At 34.8% G+C, this 21,346-nt stretch overlaps 1 protein-coding gene and 1 long non-coding RNA gene across 2 annotated transcripts; one reads left to right on the forward strand and one right to left on the reverse strand.

Annotated features, from left to right (window-relative positions):
- Positions 1-1,355: 1,355 nt before the first annotated feature.
- LOC125863250 (uncharacterized) lies at positions 1,356-10,724 on the forward strand. Its single transcript, XM_049543428.1, has 11 exons — positions 1,356-1,565; positions 1,627-1,688; positions 3,480-3,604; positions 6,169-6,227; positions 6,469-6,492; positions 7,248-7,330; positions 7,443-7,507; positions 7,677-7,726; positions 9,577-9,678; positions 10,034-10,093; positions 10,231-10,724. Exons 1-11 carry the CDS (start codon positions 1,563-1,565, stop codon positions 10,345-10,347), a joined length of 750 nt encoding a protein of 249 aa, XP_049399385.1. The 5' UTR covers positions 1,356-1,562; the 3' UTR covers positions 10,348-10,724.
- A 2,531-nt stretch (positions 10,725-13,255) lies between these two features.
- On the reverse strand, positions 13,256-20,074 carry LOC125863212 (uncharacterized). Its single transcript, XR_007446112.1, has 3 exons — positions 20,004-20,074; positions 16,726-16,794; positions 13,256-13,421 (listed from the first exon to the last, which is right to left on the reverse strand). It is a non-coding gene; the product is annotated as an uncharacterized LOC125863212 (long non-coding RNA).
- Between the last annotated feature and the right edge of the window lie 1,272 nt (positions 20,075-21,346).

Below are 21,346 nucleotides of genomic sequence, written 5' to 3' on the forward strand. Positions count from 1 at the left end.
TGAAACGGATAAAAATGTTATACCATGGCATGAGTGATTTTCAGATTTGCTTCTTCAAAACTATTGAAGAGTTGCAGGCTGAGAATCTTTCACTGAATTGTGGATTTTTGAGTAGCAGTAGAAATTTGCAGAGGAAAGTTTGATCAAGTTAACAAAATCAACAGTGAATTGTTGTTACCTTAGCTATGGAAAGGCTCTGTGAATAATTTTATTATACACTATATTATATAAATTCCAACAAAATCTAATGTTTGACCTTGAGCTTTGTAGAGAGGAAATTGTGTTCTTTTAAATTGTACATTGTCGATATAGGATAAATACAAAAATGTATGAAGTCAAGAAAGCTTAAAAATATAGAGAAGCCCAAAGTCAAGTTGAAACGGACGGTGGCACAAACGAAAAGTCGAAGAGACCCAAAGAAATTGTCGCAGGCAAGCGAATTACAAAAGGATTGTGAATCAAATAGTAGAGGCCGAGTCAGGGAATCATAATCAAAGCAACGAAAAGACCCGTAAAATTTGTGTAAAGGACGCTCACCTGATATAGGAAGCAGCTGTAGACTCCACCAAAGTGCAAAATTTAGAACAAGCGAAGAGGAGAGGAGAACCGAGGTGCGAAGATGGCGGTCGGCCAAATTGGAGGTGTGTGGCGGTGCTGCACATCAAAGGAGGCGTTAAGGTTGATGCAAGATTGCAGAATCAAAATAAATTCAAGTGTAAATTATGTTCACCTGGACACAACTATGAAGGAGAAGAGAAGAAGAGGAGAGAGCAGATGGAGATGGCCCATGGTTAACAATGGAGGAGGTGTTAGAATTGATGCAGAAAAGGGAAATGACAGAAATAACCCTTCAACTTCAATGTTTTTACAGGGAAGCACACCAGGCGTGTGCTATTCCCTTTTCCTATATATCCATGTAGGCGTGCCACTAAAAATGAGAATATGAAGCTTAACTATTCAAGAGTAAATATGTACCTAAAATACGATGGAAGGGACAAATATATCAAAAAAAAAAAAAGTGTGACCGAGGACAAATATATTAGGAAAAATGCATAAGTATCCCTAACCTATGTCCGAAATTTCAGAGACACACTTATACTATACTAAGGTTCTATTACTCCCAAACTTATTTTATAAATGATTTTCTACCCTTTTCAACTTACGTGACACTATCTTCTGGGCCCCGCGCGTGTTAACTATTTTTTCATTGATAGTGCCACATAAGCCAAAAAGGGGTAGAAAATTATTTATAAAATAAGTTCTGGGGGTAATAGGACCTTAGTATAGTATAAGTGTGTCTCTGAGATTTCGGACATAGATTGAGGTTAGTTATGCATTTTCCCAATATATTACTATTGTTTGTTACGCGTCTAACTATTATTTCGCCTTTCTATTGAAGAATACCATGCTCTCACCAAAATTTATGGGCTTTCTCCAATTGTTGGAAAACTTTTAAACATTTGGAGTCCCTAACTATAACACAAAAAAGAAAAACGAAAAAAAAAAGGAGAAATTGCTGAAGGAGGAATCGAAAATCATCGAAGGAACAATTAATCGTAAAAATGGTGCGTTCTAATTCTTCATCTTTTTTTTTTTAAAAAAAATTAATTGTTATTTGCTTTGCAGCACAAGTTGGGGTATTGGCGCAAGGGTACTGTTCGGGGTTTCATGGCTCACACTGGCGCAAGGTACCTTAGTCCTCACTGAATTTTAAAATTTGTTTCTTATTTGAGTTGGCCTTCGTAGATAGGATTACCTGATATGTGGGACGTAGCAACATGAAGGCTCTTTGGAGAGATGAGCCATATGATCACGTAAACTAAGGATTCTCTCTTGAGATATGCTTGCATATGCAGTATGCAAAGTATCCCACGCAGTGACTAGATCGGCAACAGTAACAACACGTGTTAGATCAACTAATGCCTAAGTTTCTCAGACTCGAGTGCGGGTATTCGATACAGATGCGGATCTAAATGTCATATTTTTCATCACATAAAATTTAGAATTCAAGGGTATGGATCTAAGTGCGGAAACAGGTGCTAGGATACGACCAATAAATGTATATTATGACATATTAAGTATATATCTCGATTTATTACAAAGCTCTTGAACTAACATTAACAAAATTTAATTCTTTATAAACACCTAACATATCCATGTCGTGTTGACACGGGTGCGGCAAGGATTTTGAAGAGTTTGAACAACATCGACTGATGCTAACATAGCATGTTGGATTACTCAACCTAGGCGATACCATGTAACAAACTTAGGATTTTTGATCTCTTGATTGTTTTGAGATGCTATGCGGGTAGGGGCAGGTGAGAATCATTGACATTGCCATAAAGGTTGTGACCGGTCATAAGCATGGAGTTGTTGGTGCCAGCTAATTTGATGGGTGCCTAGGTTAGAAAATTAAATTAAACAACAATTGTGTTGGTGTTGGCATCAGAATTGAGGGCGGAGAAGTTTGAGGCCATTTAATGGGAAGGGTGGGAGGGCTATCATAAAAAAAAAGGACTTGTGAGAGTTAATATGGATCTTGATACCATGTGAAGTATATGACTCAAGACACTCTTTGTTAATGTGCATATTTATTACCTCTAAAAGTTGTTTTTGTTGTAGTGATAGGAATAAGATAACTAATAGGGGTGATTTTTTGTTATTACTGTGCAAATTTGTGCTACCTTTTAGTGCTTAGGAAGTTCATTTACTGCATAAATCCGTCATAAAAATATATTGTGTAAAAGATAATATTAAACAATGCCACTAATAAAGAGAAAAACCGATGGGAGGTTTTTCTCGATGTTGTTACCACTTCAATATTGAACCCAATGTTGAAATTCAGCAGCTTTTATGCATCTTAAATATAAGGCAAAATGAGCATCTATTTATCTGGTTTTTTGTTTTATGCTATTATTTTCTGGGACGTGTTGAAGTATCAGAGTGATTCATATTTATTGGTTATTAAACATAAGTTTAGGTTGTTATTCACTGGTTCTTTAATAGGTGGAATAATGGCTTTTAGTAACCGAACTAGTCGGCTACCTGAACTTCCCATTTGGTTGTAGGGATACGATTCCCCACCTTGTAACTCTCTTTCCCATTTACCCCTTCTCTCCACCTTTGTATAGTACATATATATATATAACTATTAAGTTGTCTGTTTCATTATGAAAAGACTCCACAATGTTAAAATCCCTGAATTGGGAAAAAAAGGAAACATTTGAAATTCAAGTTTTAGGGAAACTACCAACATGTTTCATGATCTACGAATAACTTTTTCTACCAAACAAATTGCTTAAGTCCCTCTGTGACTATATAACTGGAATAAAAGTCACTTTTCATTTATTTTGTCACATGATCATCTAAGAGAATTTCCTTAGGCATTTTTAAATATTTGCTCAAAAGTTATGTGGATTACTTTGAGAAGCACCTTGTTTGCATAGCTTACCTCCCTTGATCCTTAAATTTATACACAGTGAGAAATCTGCTATTCAGCATCTGAAGAACAATGATTGGGATTTTCAATTAGCAGTGGAAGAATACAACCAGGAACATGCTACGGAGAAAAACCGATGTGAGGTGCTTTTCAATAAATACAAAGGTCAGGACTGTCTCTTAAAACCTTGTAAACTAAGACTTTTTATCTTTTTGACAGTTAACTTATTTAATCCTTGGTTATAATTCTTTTCTGTATATATATGCTCTGTTAATAAACAAAAATGTCTGGCTGAACTTGGTTTAAACTTTAAAATAACTCAGTTACAATCATGCTTATTTCTTGATCCCAAAAGACGCTGAGATGAAAAAGAATGAAGAATAAGCATACTTAGCACCTTCCTAATGGAAGCTTCTGTAGAAGGGTTTCTTCAAATTGAAGCTCAAGTAACAGACAACCTAAGTTGGATTGATCATATTAATATTTAAAACATTCGAGGCTACCATGACTTACTGCTTGCCTATTTATTTGGTTATGTTAGACTTTGAACATCAAAGAAGATTGACTATATCTGTTTGAGTCTAGCATGATTTGACTTGAACTTGCCGAATAATTAAAAGTTAAAGTTACATTGTTCTGTACAATCTGGCTTTATCCAGACTTATAGGCAACTTATGAAGTTGTCATGCACTATTAACTTTGTTATTTAATTGATCAATGAAATTTTGATGGGATATCAACTCCTTCATACTCACTTAAGGCTAGATGTCTTTGTGGTTATATAGTTGGCATAACCTATGATAAGAATTGGGTTACCAGAATAACAAGAAAATAATGCGGAAGCGAAATTATAAAGATTAAAGACAGAAATTGAAAGATATGTGAAGTTTGAGAATAAAATCCCCAAATTTCAAGAAAAGTGCTTAGAACCCTAATTGATCATAGTATTCCAAATTAGCTGATTAAAACTAATTATGATACTAATAATGTCAATTCAAAAACTTAGGTCAATAGTGATCTAGATTGTTATTGATGCGTTTGTCGGGAAACAATATTACAGACGCAAGAATGATTAATATTTCTGAATTATTGTTTTAGTTGTTTTAGTCAAACATAACTTCTTGAGTGGATTAGGATTCTTATTATTTTAGTTTTATAGGACTTTGTTATTTCTAATTTATTAGGACTCTTGCTATTGTAAACCTCTATTTAAGAGAGTTGACATTATTAATAAAATAAGTTGAATTTTATCAAGTTTCAGAGATTCGGAACTTTCTCAAACAAGTTCCCAGGTCTGCAATTCCCTGAATGAATTGCAAATTTCAGCAATCATAGGCAAGTCAAGGAACAAGGACAGGGGCTTAGACCTGTCTATTGGACCTGACTTTTCAGTTAATCGTCCAACGACTCGATCCAGAACTAGGGACCATAACATAGACCTCTATTTCGAAGAAACTAGAGACAACCATTAGTGTAAGACTAATCACCTTCTTTAATTTACTAATAAGAACCAAAAATATCAAATTAAGTATGAATCTTACCTCTTAAGAATCGTTCTTATAAGGTTGTAAGATAAATCCATAGTCACCACACACAAAGGAGTAAAGAAGAGAAACCTGTCAAATAATATTAATTATATCTTTTCAAATAATAAAATCTACACCTATATATAGGGAAAACCTATCCCAAATAGAATGGGATTTAAATCCTACTTTTATGAAAATAATAACTAGGACATTTTAAACTAGTAAACTTTATACTAGGAAATTTTTTGAACTAGGAAGCTTTTTAAAATAGGAAACTTTTATGCTCCTATTGGCCTCCATGTGGGCCCTCTTCTTGGGCCTTCATGTGGCCCAATCTTTCGGCTCTTGGACTCGAACTTGGACCATGACATGAAGTATATGTAGCACTTAGTCCAATTCTTGTTGTAATTCTTGGGTCAATCTTGGGCTTTTCTTCCACAATAAACATCTTCTTGATTTTTATTGAAGCCCGTCAACTTTAGTGCAATTAAGCCGACATGGATGCTATCAACCTAGCACCTGTAAATTGCCCTATCAACATTTCGGACTTCATCAGCTGCTTAGCTTTAGCCTACTTTCTTCTGTTTCTAGGTTGACCCCGTCTTTATTCACTCTAATTATCTACTACTTTCATCTTCTTGATGCCTTAATGAGATTTCTTTCATAAAAAAAAGGTGGTCAATGAAAATTTGCTGAAACTTAATTTTGGTTAGTGTATATATTCTTTTGAAGACATAAGTTTGAAATATTCACTAATTTTTATCACGTTTCTTACAAATAAGTGATCCAATGTCTTAGAGCTTTATAAACTTTTACCAAAATTTGTTAAAGGTAAGGTTTGTGTACACTCTACCCTCCCAAATCCCACTTTGTGGGACTATACAGGGTATGTTGTTGTCAGCTGACTCTGAACTGGTTTAAATTTTATTATTGTAGTAGGGTTATCTTTTCCCTTCACCTGGTTAGCCTGTATAGTGGTCCTACCTTTAGTACTTTCTCAAAGAAAATGCTCCTATCATTAGTAAAATAGTGAGATGCCATGTAGAATCCTTTTTCCCTCATAACAATTTGCCCGTAGAAGTCATTGAAACAGTGAACTCTCCATCAGATGTTCCTTCACCCTTTTTCTATATATAATAGTCTATATATATTCTGTCAATAAACCAAAGTGTCTGGCTGAATTTTTTTTTTTCCATTTTGCAGACCCGAATGTTGACATGATTATGGCTGATGGTATTAGCAATCTCTGCAATGATCTTCAGGTGCTTTACTGGCTGATCTGATGAGTCAAGCATTACTATTTCCATGATAAGAATTTCAAGTGAAGGTTGTTAGGTGTTGTGTATCATACACAGTGTTTTGTAGTTTGTCTTTTCAATCTTGATTTAAAACTTCCAGTAGTACACATACTGTTGTATATTTTGTTTTGTCTTCTTCTTAGATTCCTGATAATATCTTGGTGATGGTGCCTGAGTAATGTAAAACTTTTTGTTTTCTTGTCAGGTTGATCCTCAGGATATAGTTATGGTATGTGCAATTAGCCTCTCGTTTACTTTTCTAGTTGTCTCTCTACGTCTTTCAGAAACTTTTACCCTCCCCAGACTCCACTTAGTGGGATTTCATGGGGCATGTTGTTGTTGTTGTTACCTCTTTCAAAGACATTTTTTGAAGGTGGGGGGAGGACTAGGAGTGATGCAAAAAGGATTTAATTGGCTGTATTTGTCTTGGGAAAGTTAGTTATAGAAAAAGCTCCATTGAACTCTTACTTTCAATTTGGATAACCTTTCCTGAGCTCTGAGTAACTACAAAAAAAATGACTTTATGTTTCGGTAAAATTTAAGCCATTCCAATGAAGTGGAGCAAGCCTTGGAGACGGGGTTTCAAATCCCAAATAGAGTAAAAAACACTAGGTGATTTCTCCCCATCTATCTAAGACTTGGTGGGCAGAGTTACCTGGTGTCCATGTTGGTGGGAGGTAGCAAGTATCCGGTGGAATAGTCGAGATGCACGTAGGCCAACCTAAATAACACCGTTATCGAATTAAAATTAAGCCATACCAATCTGGTTGGTTCTTTTGCAGCTTGCAAAAAAATGATTTCACTTGAAAGAATATTTTTAATTCTTGTTTACCGTATACTTGATAGCTCAAAAGTTCTCAGCTAAACAACAGATACTCTTTGGCCTAAGCCTAGATTATTATAAAAGCTTGTAATATAGGACTTCTTAAAAGCATATAGGGGTTGTGTGATCTTTGATTCACTTACAATTGCATTCAATTACAGTTGGTACTTTCATGGAAATTGAAAGCTGCGTCCATTTGTGAATTCTCCAAGCAGGAGTTTATTGGTGGAGTACAGTCTCTTGAGTAAGCCTAGATTAAGTCCTTTTCCCCTCTATAGTTGAATTTCTTTCACTGTGGCAACTATAATATTTTAGTGTCTAATGTCGAAATGATTAACCTGTATCCTGAATGACAGAATAGATTCAATGGAGAAATTCAAGAATAAAATCCCATTTTTGCGATCTCAGCTGAAAGATGAAGGTTTGTCCTGTCGTGGAATTCCTCATTGTTGGTCAAAGAAGTTCCATTGTTCTTTGATATTTTCTTATTTGAAATTTGAACATGGATACCATATCTTTCTTTAACTGTTAATTTTGTCTTACGACAGGAAAAGATTCCTTACCTTGACATTCTTTGGATCTTTTTCCAGATACTTTCAGTGAAATTTACAACTTTACTTTTGATTGGGCAAAGGAGAAGGTGGGTACTTAATTACTGATCCTTCAGTACTCTTTTTCTTTCTATAGTTATAAGGTTGAGAATACGAGTTAGCAACAAGTCAATTGGTTGCTGCTCATTCCAAAATGGAATTCCCTTTCCAAAGCTATCCCATGTTATAAGAACCTGTGTTTAAAAGAAAAGACCCTCACAGGACAAGGTTTCTATTGTGTCGACAGTACCAAAAAACTGTCTGCAGCTCACTACAAAATAGCACCACACACAGCAAGCGAATAATGTTTGATTTTGGGTTTAATCTTAAAGTGAGGAAACCAAGATACTGTATGAATGGTTTCTTACTTGGGAAGTAACCTCTAGAGTCTAGAACTCACAAAAAGACCTCAAAAAAGGGGTGAAATTCATTAGACAACTGGAGCCCAGTTGTCTTTGTCTACGTTATCTGAAGTTAGAGAGTAAAGCCCTGGACCTGGCAGAGACAATAAACACTAGGTGAATCTTCCCTGCTATCCTAGCCTTGGTAGACAGAGTTATTTGGTACCTCTTGCTGGGCAGGTATCCTATGGAATTAGTTGATGTGCGAGAAAGCTGGTCCAGACATCACGGTCATCAAAAAAAAGAGGAAAAAGTGGAGCCCTGGATGGAATATCCAGGACTGCCTTTGTGGTGTTCGTGCAGGAGAAGTTGGAGGTGTCCAAGGTTAAGACAATGCAGTCTCCCTTCGTTAAAGCTCATTTTAGTACTCTTCAGTTATCGCTTTCTGGAGGAGTCTATGCTGCTACAATGTTTTGGTACATTTTTTGTGTGGATTTGAGATTACAAAGAGGTGAATACATGCACATGAAATTTGCAGGTAGTCTAAAAGGGTTAGTGTTGCATGTTAATAAATTTTGCTCTCAAGTTGAACAACGGTAAAGGAGAAAAAAAGGAAGGAACAGTGCTTTAGGCTGTTCTAATTGAGAAAAAGAGAATCCTAGAAACCTATGTTGTGCCCAAACTATTACTTAAAAGGAAATCAGATGAACTACTAAGTCCTGTCCTGCGGGAATGACATAGTGGTTGAGGAACTGGAGTAACAACCTGGAGATCCCATGTTCGAGTTCCAATTAGAACACCTAAAGCACTGTCCTTTTCCCCCTTTATCATTGTTGAGGTCCTGGATATCCCATGTTTGAGTTCAGTTATAACACTTGGTGTGAGCCCATTCCCTCCAACTTTGTTAGATAGGATTACCTTGGAAACTTGTGTTTGTGCGCTGGATAAACTACTCGGTACATTAGTCTAGGTGCACACAAGTTGGCTCAAACATCACCATTGTAAAACAAAACAGTACTAGTCCTATACATTTGACTGCACTTGGGAACTGAAGGGAAAAATCTTGAATCAACCCCTTGGACATTTTTAAAGAAGTTTGGAGAGAAAACACTAGTAGAAACTTTGAAGATATTGAAACTTTGCGTTCAAGGTTATTAGTTCCTTGCTATTTATTATATATTTTTTGTGTTGCAGAAGCATCCTAGTTTGCATCTATAGTTTGGCTTGATTGATTGGCTGATATTTGTATATATTACTAAATGATACGTGTATATTAGGGCAACTGCTTTCTTGGTCTGATATCAAATAATTACCTTTAAACCATCCTAGTTTGCAGTTGGTTGCTTTTTGAACCAGGAAGAGCTCAACAGGTCAGCTTGGATAGTAATACATTTTTTAACCCTTATGCCTAGATATTAGATAAAATTTTAGGGTGACAAACGCGATGCATGTAGTTTCAGTTGTATATGTCTATCTTACTACGTGATATTTTAGGTAATGATAATTTGCTTATAGATCTCTAGTAAACATGTGCATGAATATTTCCATATAATTTTCAGGGTCAGAAAACTTTGGCCTTGGAAACAGCACTTGCATTGTGGCAGTTGCTGTTTGCAGAATTGCAGTGGCCATTGATTGATCAATGGTGTCAGTTTATCCAGGTAATTCAATGGAAAATCTTTGGGTAACCGTCTTTTAAGTTAGCTATGTACAGGCAGCTGACCAAGTTTGTTAGGTTTGAAATTCGGTTTATCTGCTTAATGAAAATCACACTGTGCTGTGTTATGCTGGACGATTATTGGTTTCAATTTACTTGATGTGATCTTATGCTTGACGATTCTCCATCCCTTTTGATTTGTGTCTATCTTAATGTACACATGATTCAGCATTTACTTGGATCTTATTTCCGCGTAACAACTATAGTGTTGCAAGTGTTTTCGCTGTTATTTAGGATGCTATACTCACCCCTGTTCTTTCTTTCTTCTTGTGGTATCGTTCTGCTACCACCTGGTTCAGGAACAGCATAACAACGCTATCTCACGTGATGTTTGGTTACAGCTGCTGAAATTTGCAAAGGTAAGTTATGATTCATCACTTTAGCATATTAGCTTCCAGAGACGCCCTCTATAACCTTTTACCTCACACTTGCTCCATTTCAAGTTTTTTATTACAAAACAAGTACATTATATTGGTATCTATGACTTGTTACGCAGACTGTGGACGTGACATTATCAAACTATGATGCTGAAGGAGCTTGGCCTTGTCTTCTTGATGAATTTGTTGGATACTTGATTAAAAATGATACTTGTGATAAAAAGTCAGATGAGTGATGGGAGACAGAAATACCCATGCTGTGCTGCAGTCACTTTCTATAATATGAAATGTTATAATATGAGGCAAATAAAGGACCACTTAGAATTGTAGATGAGTTTTGCGAGCTGCTAATATCATTGATGAATGAGTAAACGATTTATTCAGGTCCCGAGAAGTTAAAACAACAGTTAGCAGATGTTCATCTCGTGGTCATTATGGACTCGTACAAATATATTGAGTAGACTGTTGATGTTGCATATTTTGCACCAAACTGTTTCTGCAATACTGACATTCATCAGCAATGTTGCATATAGCACAAGTCTGATCTGTTGTGATCTCCATTAGTGACAAAATAAAGAGCCACCTATGATTATCTGGATTCAGGATTTTCACTAAAGAGGTTTAAAAATAAAAATGTAGTGTCTAAGATTTGAACTTGAAATCTCAAGGTAAATTTTGACCCCTAAAATACTATGCCGACCTTTATTCTTGTGTTTAAGGGATTTAAAATCTATATGTAAAAAAATAATAATTACAAATTACCTTACATATACAGTGTAATTTCTTGCTAAGAGGGTTTGGTTGAACACATTCCCTCCCGCTAGATCCGCCCTTGGCTTCACATACATATCATGAATAACCAACATCTTCATATAAAAACTGTGAAATTTGAAAATGAAAATAATAATATTTGTTTTCAAGTTAAAATGATATTAGAAAATTAGAGTTGTGTATGAACATTATATAAATTCAGTCAATATTTGTAGATTACAATAACTTCCGCACGCGTAATACACCTGCACAATTTTTGTCAATGACTTTTGGACATAAAGTTGTGAAATTTGAAAAAAGAAAAAAAAAATATTGTTTTGTAGTTGAAATGTTTTTTCAAAAATTAGAGTTGTGTATGAGCATAATATAAACGGAGAAGTGCCTAAAATGCTCCTCAACTATTTGAATATGATACAAAATTATCCTTCATCCACCTTTTAGTCGCCAAATAACCCTAATGTCAATGTTTTGGATAAAAAATACCCTCAATATTAATTCTTTGGCTCATATTTTCCCTTATTTTTAATAACTCCCTTAAAGTAAAATAATTAAATATTTATTTATTATGTTGCCTAATTTGATTGGTCCAAATTAAACCCTTTCTCTAATAAATAATAAAAACCACATATGATTTTTATTTTGACCTGGTATACTTGAAAATAATATTCAAAATATGATTAATTACATGATATCTTTCGATTGACCTTTTTTTAAATCAACCTCAATTTTTTATAATTCAATTCATAACTGGGGATCAAGTCCATCTAAAAGAATATTATTATTATTATTATTTTAATATCAAATTTTCTATCAATTATCCAATTGTGTTTTCAAGTTAAAAATGATATTAAAAAATTAGAGTTGTGTATAAACATAGTATAAATTGAGTCAATATTAGCAGGATTACGATACTCTCTATGTGGAACACCCAATACACGTCCAAACTTTTCTTAGCGGCGTTTGGACATAAGAAATGAAATTTGAAAGAAAGAAAAAGTATTTATTTTTTAAGTTAAAAACGAATTCGAAAATTTGAATTGTGTATGAACATAATATAAATTGAGTCAATATTAATAGGATTGTTATACTATCTATATAATGTGACACACTCTATACATCTGTACAACTTTTATAAGTGAAGTTTGGACATAAAAGTTGCAAAATTGAAAGAAAATATATTTTGTTTTCAAGTTGAAAATAATATTCAGAAATTATATTTGTGGATGAACATAATATAAATTGAGTCACTAATAGTATGATTACAATAATCTCTATGCGGCACATCTAATACACGTGCATAACTTTTATTAGTGGAGTTTGGACATAAAAAAATATAAAATTTGAAAGAGAAAAATATAGTATTTGTTTTCAAGTTGATAATGATATTTGAAAATTAAAGTTATGTATGAACATAATATAAATCGAATCAATATTCGTAGGATTACGATAAGATCTCTATGTGGGCCACGTCCAATACACATGCACATTTATTAGTTATGTTTGGAGATAAAAATTGTGATATTTGAAAAAGAAAAAAAAATAGTATTTGTTTTCAAGTTGAAAATGATATTAAAAAAATATAATTGTGTATGAACATAATATAAATTGAACTAATATTAGTAGGATTACTATACTCTCTATGTGGAACACCCTAATAAACATGCAACCTTTTTCTGGTGGCGCTTGGATATAGGAAATGTGAAATTTGAAAGGAAAAAAGTAATTGTTTTAAAAACTATTTATTTTTAAGTTTAAAATGATATTCAAAAATAGAGTTGCGTATGAACACAATATGAATTGAGTCAATATTAGTAGGATTCGATGATCTCTATGTGGCACACCCAATACACGTGAACAACTTTTATTTGTTGCGTTTGGACATACAAATTGTGAAATTTGAAAAAGGAAAAAAGTAGGATTTATTTTCAAGTTGAAAATGATATTCAAATATTAGAGTTGTGTATGAATATAATATAAATTGAGTCAATATTAGTAGAATTGTGATACTCTATGTGGAACATCCAATAAACGTACAAACTTCTTCTAGTGGCATTTGGACATAAAAAACGTGAAATTTGAAAGGAAAAACTGAATTTGTTTTAAAAAGTGTTTATGTCACGATCCAGACCGTCGTGATTGGCACCCACACTAACACTCCGGTGGGAGAACCACTACTACAACTCAAACCAAGCAAATAATCTAAAAACTAAAACATTTAAATCAAACACTAAGGAAATAGAAATAGAGTTCCCATAAACTCTAACAAAGTCTAACAATAATAACTAACAATGCGGAAGAATAACCGAGAACCTGAAAGTCAATGTACCAAAACATCTAACAACCAACTCTAAACAAGAAGGGATGCAACCCCAATCTAATTAACTAATCAACTAACTAGAACATAAGTCTAAGATCGAAAATGGTGGACATCGACGAAAGAGAATCACATGGCAACCCGGAAGAATTGGCTCACCCTTGAATTCGAAGCAATGATCACAATCTTCTAAGTGAGGTCTGTCAGTAACCGATTGAAGATGCCCTGTACTCAACAAAAATAAGAGCAAGTGCAGAATCAGTACACAACCACAGTGTACTGGTAGGATCACACGACTATCCCACTAGTGCAACATAAATAAGTCAAGACAACAATGCATATATATCAACCTATACAATAACATTAACATTTACGAACAACGACTTTTCTCCACTTTTCAAATAAGTGACTACACCCTCCTTGAACACTACACAACAACTCATCATTTCCAACTTTCTCCACTTTTCAAATAAGTGACTACACCCTCCTTGAACACTACACAATAACTCATCATTTCAAACTTTTTATATCACATCATTAGTCCTCTCATGGAACCCAAATCCAAACAGTTAGCATGTCGGAACGTGGCAACCGATCCCATATTTATGCCGGAACGTGGCAACCGATCCTATATCTATGCCGGAACGTGGCAATCGATCCAAGTTAGTTATGCCGAAACGTGGCTGTAACATCCGGTAAGTTGAAATAACTATGAAGAGGCTTAAAAATCGAAAATAGTCATTTTTTTGGAAAGAATTCAAAATCTGGAAAATTTGGCCAAGTGTGGAAATCAGTGAGTTTTTGGCCAACTTTGAGCAGTCATAACTTCCATCTCAGGATGAGTTAGGAGTAGTTCCAGTTATGGTTGTGAAGCTTGTGGAATGACCTTTCCAATGCCACCGAGTTTGCTTGATTCCAAGTTCGTATGAGCGAGTTATGGCCATTGAAAGTTGGGCAGTTGGCAGGGAATCCGTCCGGAAATTTTAAGGCCATTTTGGTCTTTTCCCTAGCCATTTCTTTCGGGATTACATTGTTGTATAGGGCTGATCTTTGGATCATTTTTTCCCATTTTAAAAGAGTAAAAGCTAGGGCTTGAGAAGAAGAAGAGAAGAAGGAGAAGAAGAAGAGGAGAAAGAGGAGATCTACAAGTTTCCGTCAAAGATCAACGTGGATTTTCGTCGGGGGTGATCCCTTTCAAGGTATGGGAGCTCTTAGTCTGGTTTGATCCTTTCCCCCACACACCCAACTCATTGTTATTAAGAAAAGATTGGGTATGTTGTTGAAGTTGTTGGTTTGATGTTGGTGATGTTGTTAGTTGTGTTGTTGAAGTTATTGTTGGTTGTGGGACATGATTGGGTTGTGTATTTGAGTTATAATCTATTGTATGTTGAGGGAATTTATGATCCTTAGTGGTTGGGATTGGAACCCTTGAAGTTAGGGTGGTTTAGATTTGAAGAAAAGAGGGAGAAAAGTTGAGTTTTCTGGGCAAGGGGTCGGCGCGTCGCGCCTGCCAGCGCCCCCCAAAAGGGGCTATGAGGTTTTCCCCTTGGGGTGGCGCGCCTCTCAGAGCGCCAGCAGGCCCCCTCTGAAGTTTTGGGTCTGGCGCTCCGCGCCTTGCAGAGCGCCAAGGACGCCAAGTTTTTCCCATTCTTTCACACTTTCTTATGCATGTTCCTAGGTATTGTACCTATGTTTCCTAGTTGTTTCCAACACTCCAAGGTACTTCTAAAAGTCAAGAACTCATCCGTAACATGTGATCAAACACCTTGAATCCAAAATTTCAATTCACAGAGAGTTAGTTAGAAGTCAAGTGAAGTTAGAAGTTAAGTGAAGTTAAGAGTTAAGCTTAGAAGTTAAGCAAGTTTTAAAGTTGCTCAAAAGTCTTTATTGAACGTTTTAACTTTATTTTTAGACTCAAGTTTCAAGTCAAGCAAAGAGCTTAGAGTTTCAAGCTAAGTAAAGAGTCTCAAAACTCAAGTTAAGTCAAGAGTGTAAGTTGAGTTCATTTCTCAAAAGCTATTAGGGAACTATGTATTCCCAAAGAAGTTTCAAAATGTTTTTACATTTGAGTAAGAAAGGAACTATGATTCCAAAAGAGCCTTAGGGCTAGTTTTCAAGAAAAAGGAACATCGTTTCCAAGTGAGCCTTTGGGCTAGATTTTGAGTAATTATCTCATTTAAAGAAAGATGTGTTTAAAACACTTATGAACTAAAAGCATTTTGGGAGTAGTATCGAGCACCGATTTGGGGACGCAAGTTCATATTAAACTCAACTCTCCATAAGAACCATGTAGCCAACATGGGAGTTAACGGGTCATACTTTTTAGATGAACCCGTAAAGTTAAGCTAGTGGATCCACTTAGTAAAGTTAGCTTCCTATATCAAGACCAGGTATAGGATGGTCCTCAGGCAACGCGAGGTAAAACGTTGTATCATTAGCTTCCTATATCATGGCAAGGTATATGATGGTCCTCGGGCAACGTGAGGTAAAACGTTGTATCACCACTCATATTCATAGTGGTGGTTTGTCGGTTAGAGAAGCTCCTACAGTAGAAAGAGCATGGTTCTTCGAGGGTTCTGCTTAGTATGGATGGGGGTATGGGACTTCATTCATACATTGCACAAGTAGACCTTGAGAGGAAGCATGGTATTTCATGATATTATAATTATGATTTTTATGTCATGTTTTAAGAGTTTTACAAACTTTATATATTGCATGTGTCCTATTGCTTTATATATTGAGTTCAGTTATTCATGAGTTGAACAGAGCCAAGGTAAGTGTTCTCTTGTACTCCTTTCAAGCTTAAGTTGTGGTTTAGCTTTCCAGCTCGCATACTCGTACATTCAATGTACTGATGCCAGTTGGCTTGCATCTTATGATGATGCAGACACAGGTACTCAGGGTCAGTATCTTGCACGCCGTTGATCCAGCAGAGCACTCCAGAGTCAGTGGTGAGCCTCCTTGCTTTCCGGAGGACTCGATTATTTTGTGTTCCTAGTTTTGTTTTGTTAGGATGTTGGGGGTCTGTCCCAACATCCATCTCAGTATTTGTAGAGGCTTCATAGACAGTCAGTTAGTTAGTATTGCGTCTCTCATCTATGTATATATGTAAATATTCTATTTTGAGACTCGAGTTGTCCTTTTGGGCCAGATTTTTATCAGTTAAATTGTTTTATGTCCTTGCATGGCATGAAGTTATTCTGTTGAGTTAGGTTTCCGCTGAGTTAAGAAAGCCAGGCCAAGGGTTCGCTTGGGGCCAGCAATGGTCTCCGAGTGCCGGTCCCGCCCAAGGTGTAGGCTCGGGGCGTGACAGTGGCAACCGAACCCATTCACATACCACAATCACAATCACAAGTATATCGATCATCAAGATCATACATTTAAGTCATGATTTCATGGTATTCATCAATTATCTGTCTCATTTAGAACAAGTGTGATCAACATTGCAACATTCATACATATACAAGTATCATAATGAAGCAAGAACAAACATACATCACACAATCATAAAATCACAACCATTGCCTACCTCGAACAACCTTGAAAGCCTAAGAAACTTGATCCTTCCCTTTCCGGATTCATTCCGCCTATTCTTGGTCTACAAACAATCACAATAACACAGGAATCAACAAACAATCGCTAATTACCCGAAACTATAACAATTCTATGAACCCTAGATCAAACCCATGATCCCAATCATCCCAATTAGGGTTGTTTCCACCATAGAATCTACATCAAAACCCTCTCCCGTCAATATTCACCCATTCTATTACGTTTTACGGATCAAAAAATGGATTCGGGGAGTGAAAAGTTTACCTTTAGCCTCAAGAATGGTGAAAAATGAGTAGGAGTCGCCTGGGGGTTGTTCATTAGCTCAAAAAGTCGAAAAAGGCCTAATGAGGTCGTTTAGGGGTTTATTAACGACTTTAATTCGCATCGTGCCCGCCACAGCGGCGACGCTAGAGCGGCAAAAGCCCCTGTCAAAGCGGCCAAAAACGTAACAGAGAGCTATTTCAAGAATTCCAAAATTCCCATTTCACAACACACTTCTAACCCACGACGATCAGAAAATACCCTTTGCGCTAAGATCGATTTCAGGAGTTCTACTCACCCGAATTCAATTCCATAAAGTCGTACGGATTCCTTAGCGAGTTATCTAACTACTCATGTAATCAAAATCATAAATGATTCATCTGATTGTTACCAGATTTTCCTACATCCCAAAGACTCCGATTTCATCCAAATCTGGACAAGGTTGGGAAAATCCAAATACTACGAAAAAGTTTTCTGGCCACAAATTTTTCCCCGTTAGATTTTCTATAACGACGGGAACAAGTTGTTACAGTTTATTTTCAAGTTGAAAATAATATTTAAAAATTAGAGTCGTATATAAACACAATATAAATTGAGTCAATATTAGTAGGATTATGATAATTTCTATGTATTTTCAAGAGTTATTTCAGTGAAGAGAATTAAACTTTGCTAAACGGTTTCATAAAATGACCATCATTAGTAGGAAATGACCTTTTTATAGTAAGTCCCTTATTATGAGGCGAAAATAGGATTATAGAAGTAAAAGAAATTAAAGATAACTTGATTGTTTGGTACATGAAGAACATATGACACTTGCCAAAAATTTACTTGGTTAAGAGTTGCGGATTTATTTATTTGTTTATTAATTATTCACTTACTGAAAATAAAGGAAGTCCTTTTAAATATAAACTTGATTTTGGTTCGTACAAATTTTGTGTTGTCATCTTCATACAAATATGAGCTAACCTATTTTTATTACCAACAGGACAGAAAGGTAGAAGTAAGTCACCGGGGTGGATGAATCTGAGCCAACTAGGCAAAGTAGTAAAAAGAGCTAGGACTAATCACCTGGAAGAAACTACCCCGGTTAAGCTGCTTCAAACAACTGATATAAATACAGTAATGAAAAGAGAGTTAAACATTTGTTGCATCAGAGCCTGAATGCAAGCCAAATATTACAAACTTTGCAACAAGCATTAATGCAACAAATGTTTGTTGCAAAGTTGGTAAAACACCAGTTGCATCAATGTTTGTTGCAAAGTTGGCAATTTTGGCCTGTATGTGACCTTTTCAGACTCTGATGCAACAAATGTTTTAATCTTTTTCTTCATTTATTTATCTCAATTGTTCGAAGCAGCTTTATTGGAATAGTTGCCTCCGGCTAACTACTTGCTATTTTTCCTCCTTTACCCACTTTGTGGTTTGATCAGTTTCATGCTTGATTGATTGTGTAAAAGTATGTAATCATAATGGTTCGCTTGCTATCAAACAAGGATGGACTGAATTTTCACCAAAACATAAAAGCAACGTATGAAAAATGAAGATCAACGGGTGACAAAAGCTATCACTTTATAATTTATCAAATTATTCCAAACATGTAAGTTGCATATTTCCATAATATTCAAAGCGAAATACTACTACTTCTAATAAGCAATAACAAAGGAGGAAACCATATCCTAATCTGAAGAATGATTAGGAGATGTTTTCCTCCTTTGTTATTGCTTATTAGGAGTAGTAGTATTTCACTTTATTATGGAAATGTGTAGTTACATGCTTGAAATATTATGATAAATTATAAAGTGCTAGTTTTTTTGTCCTTTCATCTTCATTTTACATATGTTGCTTTTATGTTTGGGTGAAAATTTAGTCCATCTTTGTTTGACAGCAAGTGAACCACTACGGTTACACACTCTTACACGATCATTTAGGCGTGAAACTGATCGAGCAAATTTTGATGGAAAAAACTTAAAAGAAATTTACAAAAATTAAAACTAATTAAAAAATACCACATATATATTTATAGATAACACAAATTCTAAGCTAAAATAAATAAATTTACGACCATACCTTAGAGTTCTGGATAGTACAATTGTTTATTACTAGAGACCACATTGTAGGTCACTACAAGTTAAGCTTCACAATATGCAAATACCTTTGTTAAATATATTTCTTTAAGATCCACACACTAAAAATTTGACAAGTACAAAACTATGATCTGAATGATCATTCAAGAAACAATTTTCATTTTTATAGATTATTTGATTGAATCGGTAGATGCAATATCCATCTCTATAATAACTGAAAGATTAATCAAGCTTACTTACATATCCGATCATTATATGATTTGATGGTTACATTTGGGGTACAATAGGATGAATATATTGGGGTCCCAAAATGGTAAAATGTTAGACGTCTGAATTATGTCACACAAATAGCAGCATATATATATATTTCATTCGATTTATTTAAGAACTACGTAGGTCAAAACCCGTTTCTCAACTAAGCTATATGGTGAAAGGGGTGAGTAGATGGATACACTTGCATAGTGATACTTGCTTTGTTTGTCATCATCAAAAAAGGATTTTAAATTGAACATGTTGCATATTTGGAAAATAAGTGTAAAACCTTATGGAAAAATAAATTAAGGTTCTACATAACTTGATTTTCTACAATATAAAAGAATCGGTCGCACAGTATCCTCAGCTATTGAAACTCATAGAAAAAGGTTTCCGAGCAAAGGCCATAACAATAGTTTCAAAGGAGAAAGAAGAACAAGTGATCCAAATTGTTCTTTCTTTCATAATTTTATTTGTATTAGTGTTATTATTGAGTTTTATTAATTTTTATTTCTAATTGCAAATATGTGATTAAAATCAACTATACATTTAAAATAACTACTTTAAACTAAGTTAAGAAAACAAGTGTATCACACATTATCATAATTCGTAAGCAACATTCGTCAATTTATTTTAAAGAAAGAGAGAACCCTCTTACCGTGAATCAATATACAGTCCTTCTTGCACTCATCATGACATAGTATGCTTCCGCCAACAACTTCTAAATCCAACAAAGTATATGAAAATATCAACTAGAAATTTAAATTTAGAAAAGTAATACTAGTAAAAAAAATTGTTGAAATTGTGGAAAAAAACATATTAAGATGTCAAAAATAAATGATGCAACACTATCTAGGCAACTTATTAAGTTTCATTTTCATTGTTCATCTCCCTTTTGTAAATTCTCTAAACTACCTTTGTATTTTCAAGAATAGACACATTATATTATTATTATTATGTCGTATAAAGCAAACAAGCGGGGAGAGGGGGATAGAAATTTTACAAAGATAATACATTGAATATTGATATCTAGTATAGAGCTGTAAAACACTCAAATAATAATAAGTAGACAAATCACTTTATCTATAGCACCAAGTAAACCTTGTTTGGCTAAATGATTCTTTGGTTGTTAAACACTAAGGCCAAGTCTAGAATGTCATATAATTGAATCTACAATTGACTCAAATAAGCACAAACAAATATTATTATTGGAGTTGTAAATAATATTTCAATATATTAAAATCACCATTGGAATATCAATACCATATCGTCTATGTCTCAAAATACAAACAAGATACATTATGAGGCATCAAGCACACATCTAAAGCCTTAAGAGCCTTTTGCATCTAGCCCACATCGTTATCTCAAAATTTATTTCACATTAGATTTGAAATCAAAAGTTTAAAATGCATTTCTCAATCATTATATAGAGTCTAGTATGGATAAAAGTTTAACATAATTAATTAAGAAACACTAATATAAAATTCCATTCAAGATTAGCAATATAAATTATTGGGATGGAACAACAAGCCTTTCGGAAAGAGATCGGAAGAATCTGGATATCTCCACCTCTGATTCATCTACAAAAAACAAAATACATCAGAGAGGGGGAAACAAATAGAAGAAAGTGAAGAAAAGAAGGAGAAGTAGCTTACAAAGGATTGCTTCTAAAACACGTAAGACTTGATACCTCTGTAAAAACCATCTTGGTCTCCACCGCATCCACCGGAAGATACCTCTACAAAATGCAAAAGAAGGTCAAATATTGATAGAATTTGAAGGAAATAAGGATGTAAAGGGAGGTAGCTAAATAATTCTATGAGCTGAGAGAGAAGAGAGGAGATAAAAGAGGCAGGTCTCAATCGCCCACAACAAAAAGAAATGGAAAACCATGGCAGTGTTAGCTTCTTGAGATGGAGGAGGAGACAAGGAAGAGAGAAATGCGGAGAAGAGAGTAAGAGGATAAGAAAGAAATCCTTATTTGAAATAAACTTTTATAAA

This window comes from Solanum stenotomum, chromosome 4, assembly GCF_019186545.1.
Source record: "Solanum stenotomum isolate F172 chromosome 4, ASM1918654v1, whole genome shotgun sequence".
NCBI lineage: Eukaryota > Viridiplantae > Streptophyta > Magnoliopsida > Solanales > Solanaceae > Solanum > Solanum stenotomum.